General features: G+C 44.7%; 1 protein-coding gene across 1 annotated transcript in view; it reads left to right on the top strand.

Moving 5' to 3' along the window:
- The window catches only part of TTYH3 (tweety family member 3), a 77,195-nt gene extending 57,416 nt beyond the window's left edge, over positions 1-19,779 (top strand). The window contains exons 8-14 of the mRNA XM_054391041.1: positions 6,015-6,070; positions 7,347-7,439; positions 7,549-7,641; positions 8,367-8,503; positions 10,518-10,694; positions 11,735-11,810; positions 19,497-19,779. Coding sequence (XP_054247016.1) covers positions 6,015-6,070; positions 7,347-7,439; positions 7,549-7,641; positions 8,367-8,503; positions 10,518-10,694; positions 11,735-11,810; positions 19,497-19,568 — 704 coding nt within the window. The 3' untranslated portion in view covers positions 19,569-19,779. The remainder of the gene's footprint in view (positions 1-6,014; positions 6,071-7,346; positions 7,440-7,548; positions 7,642-8,366; positions 8,504-10,517; positions 10,695-11,734; positions 11,811-19,496) is intronic.
- Positions 19,780-23,269: the final 3,490 nt, after the last annotated feature.

Raw genomic sequence — 23,269 nt, 5'->3', positions numbered from 1 at the left:
TAAATAACAGTGAATGGGTTTAAGTCAACTGCTGAAGAGGAGGAAGAGCAGGTGTTGTCACAGGCTTGACTTGGAAGGGTGGCCTCTTCCGTGGGTTGCTGGTGTGTCAGTTCCCTGCTGTTAGGCAGCCGTTGAGTGTTCAGGAGCTCCTTCTCCTTTTTTTTTATAGTAGGAAATCAGTCTAACTTCTGTGCCTGCCACCACACCAGGCAGCTGGTTGGGAGGTGATTGAATGTTCTGCCTTCCCACATGGATTTTCACTGCTGTGTCATAGTTTATGATCAAGAAGCTATAGAAATAGCTCTTGGTTCCCAATGTCAGGACCATCCTGGACACCTGAGCTGGAAGGAAAAATCAAGACATGAGAACTGAACTGTGACACTGCTTAGTGGCATTTTAATCCCAATAGAAACAGCTTTTAAAAATCTGGGAAAAAAGCACTGGTGTCCCATAATATGCTTGATTGTAAATTGTAGCAGCTGCTTTGTGATCAGTTGAGCCATATATACAAGAGGACAAGACAAGACAGGCAGCTGGAAGCCAGCATTGATGCTTTCCTCTCAGAGGAAGATGCCCTGTTTGAAGGCCACTAGTTCTAGTGCATGGACTTGTCACACTCTGGTTTGCTGCCTCTGCTCTTTGGATGAAGCTTTCCAACACTAACAGCATCATAGAAAGATGAGGCAGAAACACTGTAAGATTGCCCCAGAGTCTACCTGACCATAGAATCACAGAATAGTTGAGGTTGGAAGGGACCTTAAAGATCACCTAGTTCCAAAACCCCTGCCATGGCCAGGGACACCTTCTACCAGGTCAGTTACCCAAAGGCCCATCCAACCATGAAATTTTCAGTTCAGAAAAAAAGTTAATTGAGAGAGTGTGAGTATATGGAGGGGCTCAGGTAGTCTGTGGAAGAAGAATCCATTGAGAGTTACCATATATGCAGGAATCACTTCAGCTGAAGTTGGGCTGAGAGAGGGCATTGGTGTTTTCAGTCTTACCTAGGCAGCTGCTTTTGGCACACTGCCATCTATTTTTAAGGGTATAAGAACCAATGAGTAATCTTAAGAAGCTTTTTAGTGCTGGATCATTTTTTCCCATTAGTCACTACTTTGTTGTTGTTTTTAGGTGCAATGTGTTATAGTATTCCCAGCCCCTGTGCTCTGGCATGCAGACTAAAACTGAGTCATCCAGATTTGCATATTTGCAGTGCTTTTGTGTTGGTGGAGGTTAGAGTAGTTTTCATAGAAAAATAATTGTGGGGGGTACTGGGCAACCAGTATGTTAATATTCCTGTTTGTGTATTAATTGCTGTTTGCAAATCTAAATAGAATTAATGGAGCTGAGAATAATCTGATTAAGTGTATTATTATTATTATTGTTGTTGTCATGTTTTTAGCTGGAGAGGAGATGTCCTTTGTAGATAAAATGTGCTGCATTAAAAAAGGGATGGCGGAGGGGGAGAGAAGCAGGGCAAAGAGCCTTGATGCAGATTTCCTGCAGAAGGAGAGACTTCAATCATTTTGCAGAAGAGGCTGATATATGTGCCTTGCTCATCCAGTATTCATTAATTGAAATAAAGCCAATGGAGTTGAACTGTGGCTGTATAATCGGCTCCTGCTGCTAGTCAAAAGACTTGGTGCAACCAAGTTGTTTATTTTCAAAGCAGGAGGCCATCTTCCAGTCTCATTCTTTTTCACTGATATTATGTTATTATCAGATGACTTATTGCATGCAATTAAATAAAAAGACATGATCTGTCTAAACACCAGGAAGAGCTTCTCCAGATTCGCTTACTAGAAATCTGCCACTCACTCCAAAGGAGAAGGAACTGTAAAGCTCAGGAGATGGATAATGGAACCTTTTACCAAGTTGCTCAGGCTGGATGCTGGGACTTAGCTGCTCAGATATAAGCAGCAAGCATCCTTGTTGCACACAATCTTCTAATTGGCCTCTTGCTGATTCACTCTCATCTTAGAAGCCCAGAGCTGAGTGAATCAGAGGATTGACACCACCCCCGACTACCTCCCTTGACTCTCTAGAAGTAAGGTCAGGACAAAACCTCACATGGGGCCTGTGGTGGTTGCACAGTTATTACTTGGGCTGGATAAGCACTGCAGAAAAAGGTTTGCTCAAAGTACTACTCAGGTGTGTTTTGCTGCATGGTTTTGTTGGACTGATGAGCACAGAGCTTTGAGTAGAGTGCATGTGGGGATGGCTACAAGCTCTCTGCTGAAGGCTCATGATAAATGATTTCACCAGTACAAGTGTGGTGTAGATGAGAGAAATGAAATGTTATGCTGATGCTTCCCTTTGCTGTCAGGCTGTTGCCTTAGAGAAACAAAACCCCTGGTGGAGGGCATGTTACCTGAGCAAGAAAATCTGGCCAAAAAAATCCTCTTCCTTTAACACCACAGGCAATATACTTCAACTTTCACTGACGCTTGAACCCACAGAGATGGTCTCATCTGGGTGTATGTGTAAAGTGTAAGCTGCTTAGAGAATGTTCAAGCAGAGATGAAGGGCTGGGAAAAGCTCTTCTAGGCATGGGCATTTTTAAAATGTGGTTTGGTGGGGTTTTTTTTCCCTCTTTTATTTTAAACTAGGATCTTTTTTTTCCCAATTGCTCTTTACCCTGCAGACCTTCTTGCTGCCTTTTGGTGGGTGTATAATGTCGGTTTTGCATTTTGGCTGGGCTTTGAAGTGAATAGTAAATCTCCATGGTTGCAGAAGCAATAAGTAGTTCTAGCAGCTGAAGCTGTATTTAGTAGGCAGCTCTACTTTCCTTTCTAGGAAAAACAGACTTTGCAAAGAGAAAGCATTTTGGGTAGTTCCCTCCTTACCTTCTGCTCCCACACTGCCTGTGCACCAGGAGAGTGGGTCAGGAGGATTGCTGCTAGCAACAGCAGACACAGCCAGCTGCAACTGCAACCCTGCCTAACCCTTCTCCTGTGAACTAGACCATGATCACTTAAAGGCTGGCTTAAAAAAAATCAGATCCAACCTTGAGGAATTTTCCTTGTGAGGAAAATGCACTGGAAAGATAAGCGTAGAAAGGAATTGCCTGGAGCTGTTAACTGAGTGCAAATGATGGATTACTATAGCTGTTTTCTAGGCAGAAGTGTGGGATTTGGTGTGTACAGGATAGTTTCCACCAGGTTTCAAACTGATAAAGGTGCCTCCTGCTCTTTAGTCTTTCCTATCCTGGTAGTATGGAGAAAAGGGTTATGGTTCTCCTCATTTCCAGGCCTTGCAGCACAAGATCACTATAAGGCAGCTTCACTGCTGATGGTAGCTTTAGCTTTAAAGCACCACAGCTGTTGGCACACTGGGTTCAGTGCAGAGGAAGGCTGCTCCTGCTGGCATTGCTATTTTGAAAAGCACATTTTATGTACAGAGTGTCATAATTGTCAGCTGCAGAGCCAGTGAAGCCTCGTTGATCCTGCCTTCCAGGGTGAAGCAAGGCAAGCACTTATTTCACTGTACTGCTTTCTGCTTCACTTGTAACCAGCAACCTTTATCCTGGGTTTACAAGCTGTGAACTGCGATGACATCAGGAACTCTGGTCTCTAATGTGTCCACCAGGGATGATCCAGAAGGCCATTGTACTTGTTTTAGGGCTATGCCAACCCACCACAGCCCTCAAGAAACATTTCTGAGGCTGTGTATTAGCAGTATGTCATGCAACTTAATGCACTCACAGAGGTGATGTAAACTTGATACCATCATGGGTAGCCTAAGAGAAACTTTTAGTGGTTCATTGGTGTAAAATAAAGGGGTGACAAGATCACAGCTCCTTTAGGTCACCATGTGTGATTCTGTGGGTTGCTGTTGCTATGCTACTTGCTCAGTGAAGGTGCATCTTAATCAGTTTTTCCATAATCGCTGAGTGTGATTTATAAGCCTGGGAGGAGCAGTCCTTACCTTGCCTCAATAGTTGTGGACAGTTTTTTGTGTTGCCTGCCCAAGTGAAGCACACAAAGCAGTTCTTGCTGCCCTCCTCTCTGCCCAGGTTTTGCTAAATGCTGTTTAGAGGCTTGGCTGGGGAGATTGTAAGTCAGCCCCGAGAAAGAGTCGGTGGGGGGGAGATGGAGCAGCTGGCAGAAGCTGCCCCCAAAGTAGGCTAATGAATTATAAATAACAGCTGTCAGGTTGCACTGCCAGCATGCAGGAGCTGACAGTCTGTGTTGCACCACTTGGTCCCCAGTGTGTTGGCTTGCCCAAAGGTGCATTCAATATTTATGGGAAGCCTGACAGTGTCAGGATACACTCAGGTCTGCTTCCTCCACATCTCCGCTGGCTTGTGGTTGTGCCTTTCGCTGGTTTCTGAGTCGGGATTGATTAGAGCAGCTTTGCAGCCTGGAATATGTGTTACTGAAAGTCACAAATGGAAGATTTAGAACAAAAACAAGAAACCATAGAGAAGGATACTAGGGGGGAAGGAGAGATGCAGAGTGCATGTGTGTTCAGGGAGTTTTGTAGTCTTTACCAATGTCACCCTTGGTTTTGCTGAGCTGTTGCACTTCCATTCATCCAAAGAGGAACTGTAAATGTTTGAGAAATTATCTCCCAAATACTTTTAGATTAAGTCTTCTGGAACTCCCTGCCTCAACAGAATTATTGAAAATGGCAGGGGAAAGTCCTGATATTTGTAACTGGTGCATGCTGGCAGTCGGTGTAGTATTATGGAAGGCTCATGAGGGCACCAGGCTGGTTTCATATGCATCTGAATGAGCAGGAATAAAACTGTCTGCAAGCCTGGGAATAAATGCTGCTGCTAGCAGAGCAATGTGACAGTCATAACTGAAGGTGTATCATGCAGTGATTACTGGTAGAGCTACTCAGTATTAAGACTAACTTTTGGGATGTTACCAGTACATGATCTGAGGTCCCTTGAACTGTTGCTGCTGTCCTGGTAAGAGCTTTGCTTTTCTGATCAAGTCCACACTCTTGACTCAATACCAAAACTTTTTTGCATGAGTCAGAAGAAGGATACAAAATAAATGATGTACACTCTTTTAGTTGAAGTCTAATTAAAGCCTTCTAATTAAAATCTAATTGTGTGCAAGTGGCATACTTCAAATACAAACTGCTGTTTACTAGTTCATCCCTAATACATGGCAGAGAGATAAGAACTTGTTGCCTTCCATCCACTTTGATTGCTCTCAAAGTGATACCTTTTGTAGGAAATTATATTACTCAAAGTGATGATTTTCTTGAATTAGGAGAACTTTATTAATGTTCTTCTACAGAACACTGCCTAAAACCAGACTCTCCTTGAATATGACAGAAGACTCTTTGGTTGTGAAGATGTCTTCTGCCCTTTTTTGCCCTTGAATTCGTACGTTTAGGAAGCAGTGTTTGTGTGGTAGCACAGAGGTGTGTTTATGCACCTCCTTTAGCCCAACAAGGTGCTTCCACAGGTGTTTTTGATAGTAGTCTGTATTTATGTCACTGCTACTACCTCTCCTGTGCTACTACTTTATGTCTGTATAGTGACCTAGCTGCTGAACTGAACTGGCTGAAAGTTGCATTGTGCCTTAAGCAGCAGTCTGTGATTGCTTTTTGGTGATCATAGAAAGGGTTTCTGACACTTGGAAGTTGCAGAAATTAAATATTCAGTTAGGTTTATCCTAGACTGAGGTCTTGTGTTTGTACAGTGGATAATGCTATTGTCTGAATAAAACTTTGGGGATGTTTCATCTATTTAGATGGGGCAGCCCTATTGCCTTTCACTGGTAAAAAAAAAAACAACAAACAATCCACCAACCAACCAACCAACCCACTAAATCTTTCTTTTCTCCCCAAAGGCAGCTTGCAGCTTACCTCACTTTCTCTAGTGCCATCCTCGCTCTGTAATCCTACATGGAGAGAAGGAAGAGATTCCATTTATATTGCATTCTCATTTTATGTGTTGCTTTCAGGACTTAACACCTCCCTTGTGGCAGCTGTAAAATACTGCAGAGCTGGAACAATACAGCTGGCATGATTTTCTTCTCTCTTGCCTTTTGTAGATACTCTCCGCTATTACATCACCTGTAGTGCTGGATACCCCAACCCTTTCCAGCAGGTGAGTGTAAGCATCGGAGCTCCCTTCACCCCTTCTCAGCATCCTGTGGGAGAAAGCTTAAATGCTTTCTAGTCCAGCATGCAGCAAATTGCAAGGTGTTAGCTTTAGAGACCACTCCACCTTTTGGTAAAGCTTTGATAGGTGTTTGCTGGCAGTGCAAGAGGTGGCACTGTGGTTTAGTGAGCAATTTTTCCAGCTTCATCATCAGTGCCTCCATAGCTTCGAGTCCAGGATACCCTCTTAGAAGGGTGATGTGTGATGTGGTGAGGAGCATGGCTTTGTGGCACCTCTGTTTACATGGCACTCTTCTAAGAGCATCAGCATGGAGACAGATCACCCACAGTTAACACTGGGGTGGGAAACTACATATTTCTGCTTTGAATCTCTCCTTGCAGGTTCTTTTGGGTTAATCAGTGGCAACACTCCACTCCCAAAGTGCAGCCACTTCTGTGGGTGGGGGAGTGATTCTCATATATGCCTCTTGCATCCTTTGGATGTTGAAGGATTTGTATCCTGAAGTATAAATGTGAGTCATTATTCTTTCATGTGGGGGCTGAAGAACAGCACCTGAGCCTATCCCAAACTTTGTCTTGCATATCAGAGGCCAGAATGAACCCACACCACCTACCATTTGGCAGACACCAGCTGCTTCACCATTTATATTTAGGATTTTTTAAGTCTTATCTTCCTCTGTTTCAAAGGGTGGGGTAAGAACAGTTCAAGCTGTGGTATGATGCACCATTGCCATCTGTTGCGTTTCTGGGTGCTCAGTACAGTCTCTGACATGCTATTGCATGTGAAATTCCCAAGGATGCTTTAATGGGATGTGAAGGCTGCACTCTAATACAAACAACTTCTAATGTTAACATTAAGTCTTTCTCAGCCATCTGATTTAGTAGAAAAATCCAGCTGTGCTCTGTGGTGAGAACATGAGTGTTTTGTGTCTTTTCTTTCTTCTTCCCCTCCGCCCTGGACCAAGCCCCAGCTGTGTGTATATTTTTGTGTATGTTTATATGTTTAGGGTTTGGCTTTTTTTCTTTTCCTTTTGATTCTTCCCTTCTCTTCTTCTTTCTGTCTGTACTTCTTCCAGGTTGCAAAAAGTCAAACTTAACCCTATCACAGCTTCACCCATGTCAGTTGAGATATCCTTAACGTGTACCATTCATACAGATGATGCTTCAATATTCAGGAACTAGGATTTAAGTCTTTTTCCCAGGAGTTCCATTGGTGCATGTGGCCTGAATTGCTGAAATGTTGCATGTTTTCTGTTGAGCAGAAGCTGTCAGGAAGTCACAAGGCCCTGGTCGAAATGCAAGATGATGTTATGGAACTCATGAGGTCAGCAAGCAGAGAGCACCCCACCTCCAAGGTAATTCTGCTCAAATTTGCTCTCCCTGTGCTTTCTGACTTCCCTTACCCTTGTACAAGGCCCTGGCTAAGCCACAGCCTTGCAATAATATCTAGCTTGTTGCTTACAGGAGTACCTTACTCGGATCCAGGAGGTTTTAAATTCAACAGAAATCAACTTGCAGCAACTGACAGCTTTAGTAGACTGTCGGAGTCTTCATCTGGTGAGTAATCAGTAACTGGGCTTGAGCAGAGAAATTACTAAGGGGGTGTAGAGCCTGTAGCATGCTGATTATTTTGGAGTTTCACATCTCTGATGTGCCAGAATAGTTTACAACAGCTTTTACTGATTGACTCCAGCAGAAAAGAGATTGGGAATTTGGATCAAGTTAGCTTTCTGTTTAAAGGTCAACAGATAAAACCAGATACATGCCTTTATACATCTACAAACTGCAGCCCTAAGGTTTCAGGGGCCTTCAGGTTTGGTTTTTTCTGTTGCACATAACTTGTTGCCTTTCCCCTGGGGTGGAATGCCTTGCAGCTGCATGTCCTAACTGTTGACCAAGCTGTATCTCTAAAGGCAGAGAAATGCATGGCCCACGTTTGTGTTCTTGGGCAATGGGAGATAATGTGGGAGCTGAGAGGCTTAATGAAAGATTTGGTACCTTAAGTTGGGTGGGTAAGTTTGACTTGGTTTGGTTTTTTCTATTAAAATCTTATTGGTTGAAAATGTTTCCATGTCTAAGTCTGAGCTGGGCTTTGTGAGAAGAAATAAAAGTTAGATCAGGTATGAAAATCACCAGAGGTACCTCAAACAGTCCCTTTTCCAGAGTGTATTTCTGTGATTTCTTAAATTGCCTCAGAGAAAGTATCTCAGGGGAAGGGGGTTTGAATTAGAGTTTGATGTTAACTCTGTAGTGACCAGGAAACTGCTTATTTCTCTCCCCAGGATTACGTCCAGGCTTTGACAGGCTTTTGCTATGATGGAGTGGAAGGCCTCATCTACCTGGTTCTCTTCTCCTTTGTCACAGCCCTCATGTTCAGTTCCATTGTGTGCAGCGTCCCACACACCTGGCAGCAAAAAAGGTATAGAGAGGGTTTAGATCCTGTAGTGTTGTAGAGCTCTTTCCTAATGAAGAGTGGCTATTGGATTTTTGCCTGTGAGCATATGGAGATCTTTCCCATATGATCCCAGGAGTGTGAGGGATGAGGCTTCATAAGTACAAGTCCAACAGAAAAAAAAAAAACAAAACCACACAACTGTTGGCTTTTGCTCTGGCCGTGGTTAATATTTACATCTGAACCTTATAATACTGTTTGTGCAGAGTGCTCAGTACACTGTAGGAGATCAAGAATCAAGAATGAATGATTATAGCTGTAGAGAGAGGTAATGCTTGAACTGTGTGCCATCTCTGTAAAATAGCTCTTCTCTCAGACTGCTTTGAGGCATTTGCTCTCGGATGAGCTACAGGATTGGAATGAGAAGCCATTCACACTTGTCTTTTTGCTTTGCTCACGCTGGGGTGACTAGCTTGCATAGCTAATAGAAGCTGGGAACTGTCTTGTTGACAATAGCATGAGCAGATGAGACACTTGCAAACTGGTGGCAGTCACCTAACACCAGAGTTGTTTGGAACTAGCATTAATGATCTAACCAGGCTGATCAGTAAGTCTTGAGCAATCCTTTGCTTCACTGACTGGCTGCTGCATGACATGCAGCTATTAAAATAGTCTTTGAGTTCTTTGGTTTTGCAGAAGAGCAGTAGACTGCAGCAAATTCTCTTCTGTGTTCCTGAAACATGATTATTTTTTAATTGGTTGTTGTTATTGTGCGTTCTAAGCCCAGGCCCAGGGTTCTAAGTAGAATAGAATATCCTGAACAATAGCAGGAAGGCAGAGCTTGCCAGGGCTGCAGTGCCCACCGAGAAACCCTTGGGAAGTGCATCAGAACAGGGCTTAAGAAAATGGCTGTTTCCTTACCTCTTCCACATGCAGCTGCACAGAGATGATCAGGAAGAGAATGGCAGCCTGCCCGTTTGCAGGAGAAAGGTTTACCCAGTGGTGCCTCCTGTGCTGCCTGCCCTGCCAAGCCCAGCAGGCTCAGGCTGCTGCTCTGAACGGAGGGATTCCCTGTCACATTCCCTGTCGCACCGGCTCTGCCGGTGCCTCCCTGCGGGAGGTGGAGGATATCACCCTTTGCTGCCTGCAAGAGACCGTGCAGGCTGCAATCCCCTCAGCAAATCTTCAGTGCCACCTCGTGGTACAGAAGCTGTAGGTGGTTTGGGGGACGTCCTAACGGTGTCCATGGTGCCTCCCTGCCAGCAGCGAAGTGCTTCCTGGGGAACCTTTCTGCTAGGTTTGTCAGGTGTGGCTAAAATATTTCAAACCTTGGTGCTTCATACCATAATTGGGGAGGTAAAATAGCACTGTGTGGTGTAACAGGGAAAAGAGAATACTATGGGAAGGAGAGGAGGAGCCAGCTAGCAAACAGCTCTGCTCTGAATTAAAATGGATTTAAAACTCTGGCATTTGGGTGAGAATAAATCAGACACAAGCATTGCAACTTAGTCCCTGTAAAGAATTCAGAGATTTTGCAAGGAGCTGAAGCAGGCTCTTTGCAACCAGAATGGAAGTTCAGAGAAGTCTATAGAGACTTATCCTTTATAGCTTTTTGGATTTGGCTGTGAGGAATGGAAAGACACAGATGGCAGTTTTTAGGTCTGCTTTCTGTGGGGTGTGTGGTACTCCATGCCCACTGCCCTGCTCTCTGTGTAAGTGCTGTGTGTTTCAGGATGTGTCCATCCTTTGGTGGAGTGCCTGGGCAGCTGCAGATCTGTGCTGTCTGCCAAGCCCTGAGAGAAGACTCTAGGGGACTGCAGGGGACCACGCAGTGTGAAAGTCCAGATGGTACCTGTGGGAGGTCTGAGTCACTGTGGTGTGGGCTGTGTTTGACACTGCCACCCTGAGGCATCCCAAATGGGTATAAATGTGGAGGTGTGGAAGATGGTTGGGAGGTTCCTAGGATTACCATGGTTTCCTGCAAGCCCCACATGTGGGGTAATTGTAGGGTTCTAGGAGGAACTTTTTCTCCTTCTTGCAGAAGCTCAGATGATGATGGGGAAGACGAATCAGCTGCTCAAGGGAGTAGACAAACACACGATAATCTTTACAGAGTGCACATGCCCAGCCTCTATAGCTGTGGGAGTAGTTATGGCAGTGAGACCAGCATTCCAGCAGCAGCACACACAGTCAGCAATGCTCCTGTCACAGAGTACATGTGAGTATCCCAACAAGAGGGCTGGACTCTGCTTCTCCAGGCTGCTTCACTCTCCTTTCTGTTGTTGCTAAGTGCTGCCAGGCTGGCACTTTCCACCAAGCAGTAGAAAGCGATGAAGGATTTTGTTCCTAGCGTCAAAAGGCTTGGCTTCTCCTGGGAGAAGTGAATAACTTGGAAGTGCTGCAGTAGAAGGAGTTGTGTTGGGCAGCATGCTCCAAAATGAGAACAGCTTTGTCCTGCAGGGTTTAGAAATCTGTCTAGAGAGAAGTGGGAAAATATTTTCTGAGGTCCTCACTACACAGTGATCCTGCTCATTAGAATGCTTAATTCTTCAGACAGAGCAGTCTTGCCACAAGATTTTAAGACTCCTGAGAGACTTGAGAGCCAAGACTAAACCTGTGGATGGCTCTATCCTTCCACAATATTTGGAATCAGTTCTGACATAGAATCATAGAATAGTTTGGGTTGGAAGGGATGTTAAAGTTCATCTAGTTCCGACCCCTCTGCCGTGGACAGAGACACCTTCCACTACACCACGTTGCTCAAGGCCTCAGACATCTGTTGCAGGTGGGATCTTCAGAGCTTTCTCCAGATGTATCTAACCCTGATCACACTTGGGTTACCTTCAGGACCCCTTTTTTTGAGGGCTGGCACATCATTTTGTTCTTCCCCTTGCAATTTGTCCTCATTTTATCTCCTTTTTTTTTTTTTTTTCTCTCTTCAGCCTGGCAGTTCTGATGCTGCAGAGAGGCAGATTTTCACATGGACCTATTTTTAAATCACTTGACATGATTCAGTGTGAGCCCTTCTGAGTTAAGAGTGTAGAGATAGTGCTCAGTCTGAGGAAAATAATGCTTGGTTTGTGCCCTTGTCTGAAAAAAAGAGGAATCCACCTGGCCTTGTGGGAAAGCTTTCAGGCAGAACGGACCTGATAGGGTAATTCTGGGAGTGCATATGCTCTGTCCCATGTCACTATCAGAGACCTTCCCAGAGAAGCATGGCACATACCCCTTGTTACCATGTGTGTCTTCCTTTCCTAGGAGCCAGAATGCAAATTTCCAGAACCCCCGTTGCGAGAATACCCCGCTCATTGGCCGGGAGTCCCCACCTCCCTCAGTAAGTCTCTCTTTACTGCTCCTCTCTGCTTCAGCAACTTTGGGCAATACACATTTACCACTCCTATATACTCTCAAGGGAGCTGATTGTGCAGCCAAACACAGGATCTGGCCCATGGATGGCAGCAGTTTGAATATACAAGCCATGTCTCAGCTGCCATGGAGAATAAAGCCCTGCTATGCTACTTTGGACATTGCTCACATAAAGAATAAAACTCAATCTATTAACACTGGTATGGGCCCAGTCCTGCCACCACTGAAGTGCATGAGTATCTTGGTGGGTGACTTCAGCAGGATGATTCACTTGCATGCAGTGTACTTGCTATCTGTGGCACTGGTTCCTCAAGTTTCAAAAAAAAAGAGACTTGTTAAAGCAGTAAATTCAGAGTTATTGCTGAACCTCTCTCCTTAATCTGCCCTAAAGAGATGGTAGGATGAAGTCTGTATTTTAATTTTTTTTTTTCTGTTGAGATTTTTTTTTAACCTTTCTTTCACAACTGTTTTACTTTCTTTAGAATCTATTTTTGTATTTAATTTCCTATGGAGGAAAAGGAAAAAAAAGAAAAACAAAAAAACAAGAACCAACTTTCATGGAAGGTTTTGGTATTTGGAGTGGCCTAATAGCCATTCTGTATGCTGGATAAAACATGGGCTTGCCTTCATGTCTGTGTAAGAATTAGATAAATCTTGCCCTCCTTCACTGGATCCTGTAAGCCTTACTTACACCAGAACTTGGAGAACATGCCATCGCAGTGCTCACTTGACTTGGTGGTGTGATGACAGAGGATGAGTAGTGGCATGCTCAATAATCAACCAGTCTCCAGGTATAGGTAAAGAAAATACACTCTGTGGTGCATGGCTCAAAATCGTGGGAAGGGGAGGAAGAATGGGTTGGAAGATGGAGTAGGAAATATGTTGGAAAAGAGGACATCACATTGATGTTTTCCCTTCAGAAGGAGCAGTTCACCTTGCTGTAGAGGAAGTGGAAAAGTGGAGAGTAGATCCTTGTCTCTGTACTTGGCCAGACCTCTTTCAACCTTCACAAAGTTTTTCCTGATCCCTGGTGGTACTCTTACTGCAAGCTTTGGTAGCATTATCTGCTCTCAGCAACGAGATGGTCCTCAGGAGAAGAACTGATGTACTTCACACAGTAGAGTGTGACAAATGCTTTACCGCTGGCGTTTCCTGCTGTGGAAAGGGCACTGTCCCTCTGGTACTGCTAAGGCACATATTTGTTCAATGTCTGTAGACCAAGGTCCTGCTTTCCCTTGTCCTGTAGCTCTGCTGCTTTACAGAAAGCACATTCCTTTCTGCAGGGCCTTTAGTTATGCAAGAAGTTCCCTGGTTCTTCAGTAGCTGTTTGCATTAATAACCCAAGGGGTGATCTGAGTCCTGGTGCCCTTAGGCTGGTTTCTGGATTAAGATGAGATTTTATTTTCAGAGTAATTTGACTTGGCAGCCATCACTATGGCCTATAGGGAGTGCAGGAGCTGAAGGATGAGAGTGCAGTGTGGTGCCTATAGACAAGGGGAGCTTGTCCCTAGACAAGGCAAGGAAGAGGCTACAGGATAAATGTGTTTTCTGGAGAGATGTTGTAGATGGGCAGTGGATACAACAAAAATCCTGTCTACTCTCACACTGGCAGGCAGCAGGGAAGGGGGGTTTTCTGGGATTTTTGTGTTTGCAGCTTTCCATAGCAGATGGCTGAGACCCTAGTGAGGCAGAAGAAATTGTAACTTTTCATAGCAAATTGTCTGTGGGAGGAGAGAAAGTAAAAGAGAATAGCAATGCACGCTCCCTGCATCTTTTGGGGAGGGAGAAGGAGGGGTAGGGATAACCATCCAAATAGGTTGTATCCAGTGGGTGGACAGAGCTGCTATGTTCTGTTTAGCTTTCTGTGAACAGATGGTGAAAACTAAGATGTGATGATCCTGCTGCATTGTTTGTCCATTACTTTTCCTGGCTTTTTTGTTTGTTTGTTTATTTCCCTTCTCTCATTCCTTCTGTTTTCTCCTTCTTGCCACAGGGCTATTCCCTCAGGGTTGTAGAGCCCACCTTGTCGCTGACACACACACCACAACGTTTCACTTGCTTGCACTGTGTTTTTCATGCACGTTGAGGCTGCACTCTCTTTTTCTCTCTCTTTCTTGCGTCATCACAGTTGTATTTGGCTGCCATGGACAGTAGCAGCCATATGAGCTGGCAGCTTAAGCCCTCGGACAGTGCACGGACATACTGGTAACAGCGCCCGCAAATGGAACAGGTACTGGAAACAAGGTCCTTCTTGCTCAACCCCTTCTCCACTCCCAACCACTCCCTTCATCCCTGCACTGTTTATCCCAGGCCAGTGCCTTTTATTTCTTCACATTCCTTCCCTCTGCACCTCCCACCCCATTCCTTCCTGCCAAGGGTTAAAGTGAAAATTTTTGCTCTGGTGCAGACTCAAGGAGCAGTATCAGCCTTGTAAAGGCTTCTGGTGCACCTCGTGAGGGTTATAGGTGCCCAGGCCTTGCAAAAGCGAACTCCCAGCAGCTTCAACTCAGAGTCCATGCTTGAGAACGACTTGAACGCTTAGTACTGAGTGCTGCTTGAATGTAGAACTAGCCTTGCACTTCAAATGCAGAGTAGAAGTTCTGTCATCACAAGAAGCCATTTTCTAGAAGCAAAAAGAATCAATCTAGCAGCTTTTCAGTCCAGACTGGTTGTCTTAATTCAGCTTTTGGCTTCCCTTGAGCCCCACTGCTGTTCTGTTCATCTTGACTGGTCATAACAGCATGTGCCTGAAACCACCAGTAGGTACCTGCCACAAGCTTTGAGCTCCTCAGTAGAATTTTTAATTTGTTCCAAGGATCCTGGCTGGTACTGGTGGCCTGTGCTGAAGAGTGACTTCATTGCCTGTTAAATCCATGTGCAGCTTCTCCTTTTATCCTTGCGTTTAAAGTTAGAATGAGCAAGTTTAAAATAAATAAATAAGTAAATACCTTCCTCAAATAAATAAATACCTCCCTTAAGGGTCCAGTCATAATCACTAAGATCTATTTCATTCTGTTTCAAAACCTTTTACTGTTCTGTTTGTTTTGTGTGTCCAAATCATCCTATCCATGTCCCACGGGCTCTGTGAACAGGGCCCTCCTAGTATCATTTCACTGTCCGGTCTCCTAATGGGCTGTAGTTGCTGATGTTCTCCCAGGTGGCCAGTGTTTCCCTTGCTCTTCTACAGAAAGAGTCAGGTGATCTACATTAGGCTTTGTAGTCTTCTAGCTTGGTTGAATCTAAGGTATGGTTAATGCTACCAGGCAACTCACCTGGTCTGAAGGGTAGTGCTCCTTCAAGGGACCTACAGTTGCACAGTAACTGGAAGGTGTTGGTTCCAGATGGACAAAGGGTCTGGCACCTTTGGCTCGTGCAATCTAAGACCTGTATCTTGCATTCTGTTCCCAGAAATACATGTTCATAAAGCTGCTGTTCCTTCTTTTCTGCTGTTCCTGTGGGGGCTTTGGTCAGCCTTGTACTGGATTCCTTTCTGTCATGTCGCTGCTTGGTCCGCGTTCTTGCTGCCTCTTGCTGTTTGTCTGCCTGCCTGTCTTGATGCCCTCTGCCATGGTGCATGAATGCAAACTTGTCTTGAAGCATGGTGCTAGCACCCTTGAAAGGGTCACAACTTCCTTCGCTCTTAAGTCTTGCAAAGACTGCTCCTGGACATCAGCTTATGGTGGGTTTTCTGCTTTTTCGTTCTGGCAGGCGGTGTGGTAGTGATGTTAGATGGGTCTGGTCCATGAAATAAAATACTGCTTGTTGCAGGGGGGGATTCTAGTGTCCTCACTCTGGACTTGAAATCTCCTCTGGGCTGAAACATGACCTGATCTCAGTCTGCACTGTCTTCTGTTTACTGAAGGTCACACCCAGAGTTTCATGTGGCTGTCTGCAGGGCTAAGAAAAAGGCATTGCATTCCTTCCAAGACTTTAAAAGCCAACAAAACAAACAGAAGCTCTGTTCTTCTGACTTGGAAAACTGAAGTCCCTTTGAATTCAGAACCCACTGGCTGGAATTGCCTGTTTCCCTGCATCTTGCACCTCCCCATACCTAATGATACCAAACCTTGTGTGTTTACTGTGCTCTAGGTATTTGAAAGATGGATCCACATTTAAGAACTTGAATCCAGAAGCTTTGCTCTTTATTGGATTACCTGAATAGCTCTGGCAGGAAATCAGAGTCAAGGTAGCTGAAGAGAGATACCTGTGGGTTTTTTAACCACAAATAGTTAATAGTTTCTACTCAGAGTCATGGTTTCATATGGTAAGTGATCTTCCAGCATAGCTCAGTTAGCTGTGAAGTACTCAGTCTGCACAGTTCACAGGAGCTGGTGGAATTTATGGTCTCAAAATTAACTGATTATTCTAATTATTTTTGTTTTGCAAGCAATGATTCCTTTATACACAGGCTGTATGTGTTAAGCACCTAACTAGTATGTGCTGGCAAACCATACCTGTGAAAGTTTGTACCCTCAACAAGGCTGAATGTGAAGGAGAGAGTTTTTGGTGGTGTTTGGTTTTGTTTTTTTTTTGTTGTTGTTCCTTTGGAGAAATACAAAAACAAACTTGTGTGCAATCAGCTGTGTTTGTCCTAGCTGCCTGGGAAGTGTCTGAGAGGTGTGCTGTGTTGAATAGCACAAGCCACCAGGAGAAATGCTAACAAGAAGTCTTTTAGGCATTCTTTTTAGAAGAGCTGACAGTGTGGTGAAGGTATGGGTTGAAACTTGTCCTCCTTGCTGTTTTTGAAAGGGTAAATGAGGGTGTAGAGACATGTGGGCACTTCAGCAAGAGTACTGGGAGAATGGCTGCATTGTGCATGTTCTTTAACCTTCTATGGTAAGTTCCTCTTTAAAGGAAACTAAATGCAACTGTACACCTTACAGCTGTGTCAAGCATTGTATCCAGGTTATCTCAGAGTAGAGCCCAAGACCTCCTTAGCTCTGAATCGTGCTCAGGCTTTAATTAGAACGACTTTATAAAGGAGTGTAAGACTTACTTTAAGTATGGGTAATATAGTTTGGTTTCATATCTGTGTGACTGACAAGTGTCTGCTGATCCAGCTTCACCTGCTGGCCTGACCACATGTTGGAATCTGGGTATTGCACAGCATCTTCCCAGCAAAGGATGCGCTGAAGGACTTGGATGAGGCACTATTGTCCAAAGCATGTGGAGCAAAGCATTCATATGTATCTAATGCAGTGACTGAAGATCTGGTGCATGCTGGTTGAGAGGTGTGCAGTGGAGTCTTAGCTCTCTACATCCAGGTTTTAATCATACTTAGCATAGTCATTAAAAACACACTTTAATAACAGAAGAAGAAACCGGTTCAAATTTTAATCGGAAAAGGTACAAAGGCACAAAAATCCTAAGTTAAGGAGAGACTATCAGCCCTAACTCTGACTACTCTGAGTCTTGATTTGCTCCTGGTGGTGGATTGCAGGTAGGTTTTGAATGTGAAATGCTCTCTGCTTGACTATCCAGATCTCATGTTCCTGACTACTTTGTTTTAGTGACACTTAAACAACTGTGGGGGGTTTTCCTGGTGGAAAAGGAGCAAGGAGTGAATTCTTTCTGGGCTTTTTTCCCTCCATATTGGGTGTGCTTTCTACATTCTTGAAATGCAGTTCCAGTGGCCCTTCTTGATTTTTTTGTTTTGTTTTGGTTTTTTAATGCTCTATCTTGCATGCTATGTGCAGAACCTCTATGACTCATCCAGGAAGATGCCAAATAACCTTCCATGATCTGAGATTTTTTTTTTCTGAATACTTCTTACAAAACCTTTAGCACCTGGAAGTTCTCTGCTCATACTCATCTCCTATCCCATGTCACTGTACAGAATACAGATGGAAAATGAGCAATCAGATACATTTTCCTCCTAAAACCCTCTTCTTGGCATGATGCTTGGCTGGTAATTTCAGCACTGCACTATCTGAAACGTGCCCTGCTTACTCCATGAGAAAGTTCTTTGACTTCTAAGCCTCTCAGAGCCTGTGGGGTTAGTCTTGTGTTTTAATAATGCCCAAAAGTTTCTGAAACAGGAATCACTTTTATTAAACTGCACAGAACATAGGCCTTAAACTAGCTCAGCTTGGTCTTTTCTACCTTTTTCCTTCTCACTGACAAAAAGACACATCTTAAAGACAAAGAGCAGATTGTACCCTTTGTCTTCTAAATATAGATGCCTTTTCTGGGCCAGAGTTTTATATTAAGATCCATGTTCTGCAGAAAGTTTTCCAGTTATGGAAGACACTCAAAAAATGAGTGTGGAAAGAAGCCACAGGTGTCTTCATCTTGTGCCGATGGGGTCAGCTCTGCCAAAGGAGCTGTTCCTCTCTTCTATTGTGCAGAAGCTGAGCCCAGGTCAGCCTTTGAAGGAAAAAAATTATAAAATACTATTAATTCTCTGAAACCCCCCTTGGACAGTGAAGCTTTTGAGATTCTAAAGATGCCTGATAACGTTCTTTCCCAGTAGGCAAGATAAATCATAGCTCCTGGTGTGGGGCTGCCTTTCAGTTGTCTCTCTGCCAGCCTAACCAGCTATTTTATGTGGTTCAGCTTTAAAAGTGATAAAATGTTAGTATGCTGAAGAGCACTCTTGGGAAGTAAGATGTGGGTATTATGGAATTATTCAAGCTCCAGCTGGTATAAAAAGAGGAATAAAATGTCTGTCCTCGTTGCTTGGTTGTTAGTATCATGGAAGCAGAATCCCAGAAGCAGCGATGTGGTCATGCTGAAGGCATTGAGCACATTGGCATAGAGGGTCAAAATCTTTGGTTCTTACTGCTGGCTATTGCTTACATGCTTTTCAGCTCCTTATTCAAAGCTGAATGGCATGTGTTACCTCAGTAGCCTCTGGGAGCTGTTTTGGATTACCTTGCCTAGAATGAAAAGAAAGTAAGAAAAAACAACCCTGCAAACCAAAATGAACCCTCTCATCTCTCTGACTTTCTTTCTCACCCCCAAGCTGGAGTCTTGTCCACTACTGTGCAGTATGCAGGTTGGATCCCAAGCCCCAATGGACTGTTAACCATCTGAGAACAGTTAGCTGATATCATCTTGTTTGATGGCAGCCCATTCCCAGCCTGGCAGGGTCTGTTCTTTCTTGGGCATAAATTGATCAAAGATTCAGTCTTCCACACTTCTCTTTCAAACTGCCCATCTGTGATGCATGCAGTCTTCTGATGCCCTCAGTGCTGCAAAATGCAGTGTAAAAATGCAGTGCACATTCATTTACCATTCCACCTCCTTTTCTGGCATGGTTGAAAGCTGTAACACGACTAAGAGAGGGTGAAGGTGTGAGGTGGGTTTTTACATCTGCATCATTTCCATTTCCCTCTCTCCTCCCAAGCCAAGTGTGCCATATTTCAACTCAATGGCTATTGGATTTCTTTCTCTGCAGAGAGCTTGAATGGTTAGCCCATCTGCACTGAGCTGGCCAGCAGGCTGACAGGATGTTACTCAGAGTGGACTACACAGTGACTTGTGAAACTTTTCTTGTCAGACTCAGCCAGCAGCTCCTTGATATGCTTGCTGTAAATCCAGACTGTTTGATGATGGGAGGTGGTCGTAATCTGTGGTTCCTTGTCTACATTAGTCATTCTGACTTACTTTTTCTGTTCTATTTGTTTTGTTTTCTTGTCTTGTCTTCTTCCAGTACACCTCCAGCATGAGAGCCAAATACCTCGCCACCAACCAACCTCGTCCAGATGCTGGCAGTGTGCATTAAAGTGAAAAAGCAAAAAAGCAAACAAACAAACAAAACCCACATGTGCAGTCAGACTAAACAATGTGCCAACTGCTGTGCCCCTGTGCTGTCCTCGTAGAACAATCCTGCTGTTCTGCCCAAAATCCAGTGCAGCTCCTTCTGGTTCTCCAGTCCAGACCACCCTTCCAACCTGGTACCTGCCCACTGGAGTGGAATCCCCTTTTGAATTTAAGCCTCCACCTTGTTGTACCTGATGTGTAAGAGAGAGCAAGCACATGCAGGCAAGAAATTGGATCCACCTGCCTGGGGGCCAGCTTTTTAGAGTAGCCTGTCAGAAAAAGTTGGTGAATATCTTCTGCCCCCTTTTTTCCCCCTTCTGTTCCCCAGAGGAACTCAGTGAAAGATGGTGGTAGATCTTCTTCACTGCTGCAGTGGGGTCAGCAGTCTGTCAAACCCTGAAGAAGCAGAGGCTGGTGCCCATGGCTAGTGCACAGCAAGGGGATGCTGAGTCAATGCACAACATGGCATTTTGGTGGGAGTCCTCTGGTCTGGTGCTCTGTGTGGGGGAGGAGGAAAACCCCTGCCTCATGGTGTCACTGCATATCCACTGTCATTTGGGAGCCAGGGGCTCTTCTAGAGCAAACCATTCCACTACCTTGGTTAACTTTTTGTTTTGTTTTGTTTTGTTTTTTAAATCCATTGAGAAAACGCCTTTTTCTTTCCCACTATATCTAGCATGTGAAATCTTGAGGAGGAACAAGGGGGCCCAGCACCAGTCAACTACCCTGACCTCTCTGCTCCATCAGGGAAGCCCAGGTACTTGCAGATGGCATTCTGGGTGCTGCCTTTATGAGGCTGACACACAGATCAAACAGGAGCCAGCCACCCACATGGTGCCAAATTTGTCCAGGAAAAGACTTGCAAGGTTTAATGGGGGTATTTTTGCACTAAAGAGTTCCAGCTCTCTTATGCTAGATCTTATGGGACAGAGAGGCTGGAAGCACCAATGGGTTCATAGCAAATGGGAGGTTTCCCTGCAGGAATGACCTCTGAACTCTGCTGGACTTTTTTCTTTAAAAAAAAAAAAGATTTAAGAAAATCATGATTTACAGCACAGGGTTGCTGAACTGGCATTGAAGGAGGCTTTTGGAGCCTCAGTTCTACCAAACTCACAAGATTGTCAGTTTTATCCTCTGCATTCCAGAGTCAGAAACCCAAGTGACACCTGAAGACCATTGTGACTGTCAGGACAAGCTTTTGTTTCATTCTATTTTATTTTGGTTTGTTTCTCAAGGCACTTTGCTAACCACTATCGGACCATATTAGGGCACATGTAAGGCATTTTTCTAGACAGGAGGCTGAACAAGGCTTGCAAAGAGGCAGCTGGGTGCCTGCAGAGGGCAACATCCTCCACTGGTGCTGTACTTTCCACTGAAGAGCAGTGCTCCTGTGGGCACTGCCAGCTTCCTCCTGGAAGAAGAGACTTGCCTCTTGAGAGGTACTGTCTAGTACTGCCCTTTCAGTAGGGTAACAATGATGTTCCTTTTTGTCTTTTTACCTCTGAGCAAGGGCATCTCAGTGTGGCTGCTGAGTATTATCTTAGATAACCAGCAGAGAAAGTCAAGTGGGCAACACTTTCAAACTGGAGTCGAGCCACTGGCAGAGGCAGTTTGTCTTCACCTCAGTGATGGTCAGACTTGGTGTCTGTTTACCCCACGTTTGCTGTATGGGGCACAGGATCTACCAACCTGCCTTTACCCTAGCCAGTTGCCTTTTTGCAGTGAGGTAGGAATTGCTCCTAGCTAACTAGGAGCTGTAAAATGGTACCAGCTCTGTGGAAGAGCAAGTTCTGAGACTCCTCTTAAGAGAGAAACCACTAATAGACTGCAAAAGCTGTAGGCCAGCAGTTACCATTCAAAGGACTGAGGTAGACAGGGAGGAGGCAGCACCATGCAGACAGGAAAGGAAGGTTTTGGAGAAAACTTGACACTTCACCCTAAATCTGGAAGCAGGATTTTCTTGCTCAGGATTGAGTATGCCCTTTCAGACGTGTTTGATGGGCTTTACACTGAAACATACCTCTGTGTTAGCAAATAACAGGGGAAGGGAAATACAATCACAGGTGTTGTGGAGTGACACTGTGGTTCATGAGCACCAGGTTTTCTACCCTGTCTTAAAGCCTACCAGGAGACCTGGGTGTTCCAGCTTGAGACAGGGTAAGCTTGCAGGGCCTGAAGCATGCAGCTGTGGGGAACTGAACCTTCCCCTTGCTTTGAAGAAAGAAGCAAGAGCCATATAATCCTTATTAGACTGAGTTGCTCTGCCACCACCTCCCCTTGCAAGGATGTGCTCAGATTGCTACTTACACTGTATTATGGGGGAGCTGCTCTGAGCTCTGTGGCCCAGTGTGCTTTGAAGGCTGGAGTGCTTTGTGTCCTGACTTCTGTGTATACAGAATGCATCCTGAACGTGTGACTGTACTTTGGGTTGCATCTAGATTGTCACAGTGGTATCATCTGTGCCAGCCTGTGCCAGGGGGAGCGAGCCTATGCCTTTTTGTTTGCAGCATCTGATGGAGCAGCCACCTTGACCTGCTTCCTTCCAAGGCTTGGTGTAGCCATTCTTAACGCTCGGAACAACTTCTAACAATGTTTGGGGCTTACAGCAAGGCACGGATGTGGAGATATGTGCTCTGTGACTTCAACATATAACTGGAAAGAATGTTGCAGAGATAACCTTTTGCTCTCTGGAGGCCAGCATAACATGACTGCAGTGTGAGCTGTGTACCTTTGTCCAGCCAGCACTTCCTTTACTTGACATGGATATTGCACTTTTGTAAAGCATCCTGGAACTCTGCTGCCCCGCTGCATGCTGTGCAGAGCGCTGGATAGGAAACACAGACAAATGGGTTTCTTTTGGTTTATTATTGTTATTACTACCTTTTTTTCTTTCCTCTTCTTCTTTCCTTTTTTACTGGAACCTCGAGCAACAGTGTGGCATTTTCTGCAGGCTGGTCTGAACAGATCTGCTGAAGAACAGATGGCCTTTGCCTATTCTTATGGCTGCGACATAATCAGTCTCATCCATATGGTCACATTTTGTCTGAGGAGTGGACTTTCAAAAGCCAAGATCTCCCAGACTCTGTGCCTCCCTCTTGGGTGAACAGCAGGTGCTATCTGGCGAAGACTCATCTGTTCTAGATGGCATTCATGGTCGAGGGAGCCCAAACTCTTCAAGCTGTAGGAGGGAAAGCTGTAGAGACTTCTCTCTCGTCCATCGTGTGTCTCTGGTTTTAATGTGACAAAACGCCAAGGCCATGTCACTTGGTGTGTCCTAGCTGACCTTACTGGAACATTACTCATGTTACTGGTTGCTAGCAAAAGGGTCCAGAATTCAGGGGAGGTGAGCTTGGCCTCTGGACACCTCGCTGACTGCAAATTCAAGGCAGCTTGCCCGGTTGAAGGTGACTGCATCAGTGAAGACACTTCATGTTACTTTTTCAGAAGCACAAATGTGGGCATTGGCTTGTCTGGTTGGCTTGGTTTATTTCCACTGCATCATCATGAGTGAATGACATTTTCTTTTGGAACTGAGAACTCTTCCAAGCACACAAACATCTCCACAATGTGAAATGTAAATAGCATGTTGGACTCTTGTGTCCAGTGTTCAAGACTGCATTGTAATTGTAAAGGAAATCGAATCAAGACTTGGCTGTGAATTTC

The sequence above is a fragment of the Indicator indicator genome, chromosome 22 (assembly GCF_027791375.1).
Source record: "Indicator indicator isolate 239-I01 chromosome 22, UM_Iind_1.1, whole genome shotgun sequence".
In the NCBI taxonomy this organism is placed as follows: domain Eukaryota; kingdom Metazoa; phylum Chordata; class Aves; order Piciformes; family Indicatoridae; genus Indicator; species Indicator indicator.
The sequence above is the reverse complement of the archived record's forward strand: the minus strand, read 5'-3'. Positions and strand labels throughout refer to the sequence as shown.